Raw genomic sequence first — 6815 nt, forward strand, 5'->3', positions numbered from 1 at the left:
AAATTATATTTTTAAAAAAATTTTCAATATATAAAAAATAAAAAAAATAAAAAAATTTCTAATCCCCTCACTATTTTTCTAATACCATCTCTACCTCCTCACTATGTATCCCCTCCCTAAGGGTATTAGTAATACCAAGGTATTAGTAATACCAAGGTATTAGTAATACCAAGGTATTAGTAGTACCCTTCCTATCTCTTAAAACAAAGGTATTAGTAATACCAAGGTATTAGTAGTACCCTTCCTATCTCTTAAAACAAACAAGGTATTAGTAATACCAAGGTATTAGTTAGTCCCAAGATATTAATAGTCCCTAAGCTATCTCTCAAAACAAACACCCCATATACTAATCCCAAGGTACTAGTAATCTTAATCCCCTTGCTATAACCCAAAACAAACGGGGCCAAACCGCTTATAAAACCCTAATTTGAACACTGCCATTGGTGAAATACAAGCGAACCTCTCAGACCTAAGCTCCCGGCAAAACATATCTCAGGTAATCCACTCACACACACATCTATCTATCTATATGTATATATATGTTCATATGGTTTAATGAACTATTGAAGCGTTCCTGTTGATTTTCGATTTTCATTTTTTTACATTTTTTTTTTCCCGTGGTAATCGCAGACCCTGTAATTCTCTGACTCCAACGAACCTTTTTCTTCTCACCATGGCAACTCGTAAGTTATTCACACCACTCGATATATATATATATATACACATATATGATTGTTCCTTATTGTTTGATCGCTATTTATTGAAGGTTAAAGTTTCAATCTTGATTTGTTGTCTCTCTGTGCCCTTTGCTTATTTTTGTACTTGGGTTTTGTGTAGGCCTTCAATTTGAGAACTCATGTGAAGTTGGGGTGTTCTCGAAGCTGACCAATGCCTACTGTTTGGTTGCAATTGGAGGTTCAGAAAACTTCTACAGGTTTGTTTGTCTGTTGAGGATGCGCAAAAATTTGAATTTTTTTTTTTTTTTGGAATTTTGGGTTTTGTATGTGGGTTTAGAAAGAAATGAATCTTAGCATAACTGGTTTGTGTACAGTGTGTTTGAGACTGAGTTAGCAGATGCTATACCTGTGGTTAAAACCTCCATTGGTGGTACTCGGATAATTGGACGGCTTTGTGCTGGTATACTTTGAAGTTTCTTTTATGTAGTCTTAATGTAAGAAGCACCTATTTGAGGACCCATGAGCTTTAAACTGATTATCTCAATGCCATCATTTGATTTTTGTTGTAGGAAACAAAAATGGGCTTCTGCTGCCTCACACCACCACTGACCAAGGTAATGCTGTGACAAACATTTTGTTATTCTAAGTAGGATTACATTTTTATGTTGCTCTTAGTTATCATGGATATTCTTGTGTTTCTTAGAATTTTATTTGACCAAATCTTTCCTTTTTAATTCCACTTGATGCTACTGGGTGAAAATTACGTCCATGTATAAGGAAAATGATTGCATAGTTATCCTCATTTTGGAACATTAAAATCTCATATAATATATCATAGAATGATAAAATATTCTTTCAAAATTCAAGGTATGAAGGTGTTTTGGTGTTGTTTTGGTATGGTTGATCCTTTGTGGTGAAACAAATTGTGATAGCTAAATGATATTGTTGTTTTTAATTTTTAATTTTTTTTCCCCCAATTTTCTTGCTTTAGAAGAAGGCAAACAAAACCTTTCTTGTCCAAGAGGAGATACGTTAAAGGGTTTTAATGATTTGAGTGATATTTGCTTTGTTATTGGCTGCAGCGTAATCCTATACTTTTTAGTGGTCTGTCAAGCAGTTACTCATTCAGTTGAAACAACTTTGTCTAAGCCATAGTCCCTGAGTTATGTTACAGAATTTTATGCTTTTTCTTTTTTGCTTCCATTAAATTTCTACGGGATGATTGGATCTTAGAACTGTTTAAAGGGTTTCAGAAGAAGAACATGACCCTATTAGTGTCTTAGGTTGAGATCTAGGAAGCCATTTTGTTACCTTCTGTTCAGCTGCAGAAGGATCTCTCTTCCATGTAGCTCTATTATATTTCTATGATTTTTGTAGGGCAACTGGCAGGAGTTCTTCACCCTTGTGGGAAGTGGAACAATCTATTTATTGATTGCTCTACCAACTTTATATTCTAAATGCAAATGGGAGCTGTCATGGCAGTCTTTGACAAGCTCACAATTCTTCAAGTCTTGTTTTGCATCTCTCAATTAAAATTTGTGAATGGAAAATGCTATATAAGCGAACAAATCTTCCAAACTGATGTGGCATGCAATAATGAAAGTTTGGAATCTGAAGCTGGACCTACTTCAATAATATGATAAGTGCCACATCAGTGAGTAAGAGAGTTTGTCAGATTTGTTAATTTGTATAGCATTACTCTACGTGAATTCATGTTTGATAGCTACTGCAGTGTTTTATGAACATTTGAACTTTCTTAGAAGGCAGCTTCCTCTGAATGTTACACTTACACCGTACACATATTGGTATAGATAAACATGTAATGTAATGACTTTCTGTTATAAAGATTGAACTGAATTAACTCTTAAGTTTTAGCCTTCAAAATATTTCATGGCATTTTTCTCTACTTGTGGACCTCACATTCCTATTTTTTTTCCTGGTTGAAGAACTTCAACACCTGAGGAACAGTCTGCCAGATCAAGTTGTTGTACAGCGCATTGAAGAGAGATTATCTGCTCTAGGGAATTGTATAGCATGCAATGATTACGTTGCTCTAACACACACTGATCTTGACAAGGTAAAGCTGCCTGTTTCTTTGGGACAAATGTCTTTGGAGATTGAATTTCAATTGCTAATCAATTTGAATAAATATTGGTTATTGCCTGTTTTTTGATGATTCCTTCCCTCCCTCTTCTTTGCTTTTTCTTCCTACAAAGGGTTTAAATTAATGTGCTAATGCTCTAATCCATTTTGGAAGATGCATTTAGAGCTTTCTTTACTTCCTGGACTCGAAGGCAGGTAATATCTTGTGGACACAAGATAATCCACTTTCATGATTTTGGGTTTGGGGTACTTGCGTACCTGTGCGCACAGCATGGTTATCAGAATCCCGATCCGGATCTTACGATCTTACGATCCATTTGAGTGCAATCGATCCGGATCATGTAAAAAACTCGTTATAGGTAGGATCTTTCGATCCTGGTAGTGGGATCTTATAGGATCGTGGAATCCCGATCCGAATCCGATCCTATCTGATCCAATTTACAAGCCTTGTTTTGTATTGTATGACATATTTTGTTGTAAATTTTATATTTGTTGTCTAAATATCAATTTATGTTGTCAAAATAAATAATAAAAATTAAGTAGTATTGAATCAAATAGACTAAAAAAAACAAACTAGAAAACAAGCATTCAAATATTGTGGTAATTTAAGAAAATTAAATAGTCGAAAAAACAAACTTAGCTTTAGCGGAGTCTAAGAAGGGTAAGATGATTGTAACTTTATCCCAATTTCTGGAGAAATTATTTTTGTGACTCGAATCCGCTCCACCAGGGATGCTAACGACAAACCTTATCATTCGACTAAGCTACTCTTTTGAGTTCTTAATCTATTTTCATATCCAATTTTGTTAAATATTTTTTCTTCACTTTTTATGCATTATTCTACATTGTAAAGTATTTTGTTATAGAATTCTTCTTCTTCTTCACCTTCTTTTTTGATAAAATACAGAATTTTTACCATCGAGTTTTCTATTGCATAATATTATATGTACATTTTACATGGAGTATTATATTTTTCACAATATCTTCACTTCTTTTTAATAAAATATAGGTTCATTTTGTGTATACTTCATAAGAAATATTTATTTAAATTAAATTATTATGTAATTTGTCTTTTTCGGTAGGATCTTACGATCCTCGATCCGATTCTACGATCCGATCCTATAAACACCTCCAACGATCCAACGTAGGATCCCGATTTTAACAACCTTGGCGCACAGTTGAATGTGAAATAGATTATTTTCTGCTAGAAGCCTAAGAGCTGGCTTTCCGTGTCCTGACCATGGTTTTAAACACATGCTGTAAAGTTGAGAGCATCTCCTACATGTACATCTACAAGCCAAGACTAAGGCAGGCCATAGGTTGTGTTCCTTTTTGTTGGAGTCTTCGGCCTTGTTTGGTTTGGTTTTGAGAGAGTAATTTTGGAGAAAAAATTTCAAAATTTTGTTTGGTTTAGTGATTTTGGAAAAAAAAAAAAAAATCCAAAATCACTCTTTCTCTCTTACACATCAATCAATCACTTTTTCTCTCTCCCCTCTCCTTCTCAATTACTTTTTCTCTCATATATATGATATATCTACTCAACTACAATAAAATATCAAATCATTCCAAACTCCCATACTCCAAAACTATTTCCAAAATATACAACCAAACAAACCAAAAAAATTTCTAAACTCTCTCAATTTTTTTTAAAAAAATTTATCTCCCAAAATCAAACCAAACTCACCCTTCATATTTTTCTAACCATGCATCTACACTCAAAAAAAGCTATTTCGCAACTACTTCTGGTTGAGTACCATGCATGGGATTGTGGCTATATCTTCAGTGCAATAATTTTATGTCGTCATTTTGCAGCCTTGAGTCTTTCTAAATGATTTTCTTCCTTTATGAAAAACTTTCTCCTTGCTTGTAGGTTGCTTTGAGTTGAACCAGTCCACTCCTTTTATTTAGTGCAGCTTCTGGTCTTTATTTTGCATAGCTAAACAATCTTAGCTAGTATTATCCACTATGCACTCAAAAAACCTTTGATCATTTGATGAGTACATGAAGGTTTCTAAATTGATCCTCTAATGTTTTTTTGGTTAGCCATCCATTTCAACATTCTTATTCTGTCGCATTGATTATGTAGTTTAGCTGTATCTTTGCTTCCGATTACTCTGATTCCATGGAAGATGGCTAGACTTATAGCTATTTTGTGCAGAGTTTCTGTTAATAATTAGCAAGCATCTGTTGAGCATACTATGGTGACAATTGTGCACTTCATTGATGCCACCAATTTATATAGCTTGTCTTCGTTAGTTTCCCCTCTCTATGGGTGATTGCTGTGGTGAAGTCTCAGTCAGCAACATAGCATTATTATTCCATTGTTTCCAATCACCTGTTTCTACCCCCAATTTTGCTAAAAAATACATTTGATATACTCTCCTGGTTTATTAAACCTTTGAATTTCATTTCTGATTCTCGAGGTAGCTTGTAAGCCTATGCAATTGCAAATCCACTATTTTGTTCTTTTGGAATGTCCCAGGGCCGTAATTTGTTCTTTTGGAATGCCCTTGATCTTGTCTGTTCATCTATTACTTAGCCCATGTAAAGTGGAGGTGCACATAACTCATCAGGTTCTTGAATAGTTCTATAGACTGGTTGCATTGTGTTTTTCTAGTTTATGGTAATTCATTCAGTCTGGGTAATGATTCTTCCTTAAATTTAGGTAGATGCCGGCATCAACAGGCAGTGATGATTCTTCTTTTTTATGTTGTAGGACTTAAACTTCTATTAGATAACACTTATATTCATGTTGACTTGCAGGAAACTGAGGAGATGATTGCAGATGTTCTTGGGGTAGAAGTTTTTAGGCAGACAATTGCTGGTAACATTCTTGTGGGCAGCTATTGTGCCTTCTCCAATAAAGGTGGCCTGGTAAGAAATTATATCCTGCATCTGTGGCAATCTTATCAAACATCAGGTACCAAAATTTTATCTTTTGTTGTCCGCTTTCTAATGGAAACTGTGTTGGAGCAGGTCCATCCTCATACATCCATTGAAGACTTGGATGAACTTTCAACCCTCCTTCAGGTCCCTTTGGTGGCAGGGACTGTGAATCGTGGTAGTGAAGTGATAGCCGCCGGCTTGACAGTTAACGACTGGACAGCATTCTGTGGATCAGACACTACAGCAACAGAATTGTCAGTCATTGAGAGCGTCTTCAAGTTGCGAGAAGCCCAACCTAGTGCCATTGTTGATGAGATGAGGAAATCATTGATCGACAGCTATGTTTGAGTCATTGATCCGTTGATCCATGGCCATTAGTTTGATACATCAACAATGCATTGGACTCGTTTCTTGTAGTTGGTAGGTCTGAAGCACTTGCTCTTTGAATTGTTATTTGTTTACTTTTCTCCATAATTTTCTATTTTTGCCTTGAGAAATGAGCTATAAAATGCTGTGTCTTCTGGTATATATCAACATATGTGCTTGTGCCCTAATGATAAGATTGTCATTGGTTTTGAAATGGGTATACTCGTCATTTGTGCTGTTTGGTAAATAGATCTTGAGCATGTTCATGTTCTTTTTCTGTCATTGATTCTGCTTAGTTTTTGTTATTTGAACTCTATGGTTCAAAGCATATAGAAATGCTAATGCTGAAAAGGTTCTGATGTTACTGTGATTATCTATATGCACCCACAATAGTAGTGAAATTTATTAGAATCCTCGAAGTGTCACCCCAATGTGACATTTTAAACCCCGAGGAGCTGTGTTCCAAGTTATTCAGTTGGGTGCCATGCACCTTCGAATTTGTTTTTCGTGTTTTTGAAAATAGAGCATTCGAAAACATTCGAAAACAGTCATTGTTATTTTATCATTTTTATTTTTGTCTGATTTTTTTAAAAAAAAATTAAAAACAACATCTTGGTGTTTCTGTAAAAGTTTGTTGTTTTTTTTTAAAAAAAAAAAAAATTGTGAACAAATTTTAAGTTTTATTTTTGGCATAATAAAAACAAAAACCAAAGTGTTTCAGTTTGGTTTTTAATGTATGGTAGTGTCAATTTGGTCCCTAATGTATTAGGGGACTACATTGAA

The 6815-nt window shown here is 34.6% G+C and overlaps 1 protein-coding gene across 1 annotated transcript; it reads left to right on the forward strand.

The window, feature by feature from the left end:
* Nucleotides 1–393: 393 nt before the first annotated feature.
* Nucleotides 394–6246, forward strand: LOC114276506 (eukaryotic translation initiation factor 6-2). Its single transcript, XM_028218276.2, has 8 exons — nt 394–496; nt 631–683; nt 838–934; nt 1052–1137; nt 1247–1291; nt 2624–2754; nt 5544–5654; nt 5757–6246. Exons 2-8 carry the CDS (start codon nt 674–676, stop codon nt 6012–6014), a joined length of 738 nt encoding a protein of 245 aa, XP_028074077.2. The 5' UTR covers nt 394–496; nt 631–673; the 3' UTR covers nt 6015–6246.
* The last annotated feature ends 569 nt before the right edge of the window (nt 6247–6815 follow it).

Source organism: Camellia sinensis, chromosome 1 (assembly GCF_055761805.1).
Source record: "Camellia sinensis isolate YWXY chromosome 1, ASM5576180v1, whole genome shotgun sequence".
NCBI lineage: Eukaryota > Viridiplantae > Streptophyta > Magnoliopsida > Ericales > Theaceae > Camellia > Camellia sinensis.

Coding starts and splice junctions, on each gene's coding strand:
- LOC114276506 (XM_028218276.2), top strand. Junction 935..1,051: donor GGTTCAGAAAACTTCTACAG/GTTTGTTTGTCT, acceptor GTTTGTGTACAG/TGTGTTTGAGACTGAGTTAG. Junction 5,655..5,756: donor TCTCCAATAAAGGTGGCCTG/GTAAGAAATTAT, acceptor GTGTTGGAGCAG/GTCCATCCTCATACATCCAT.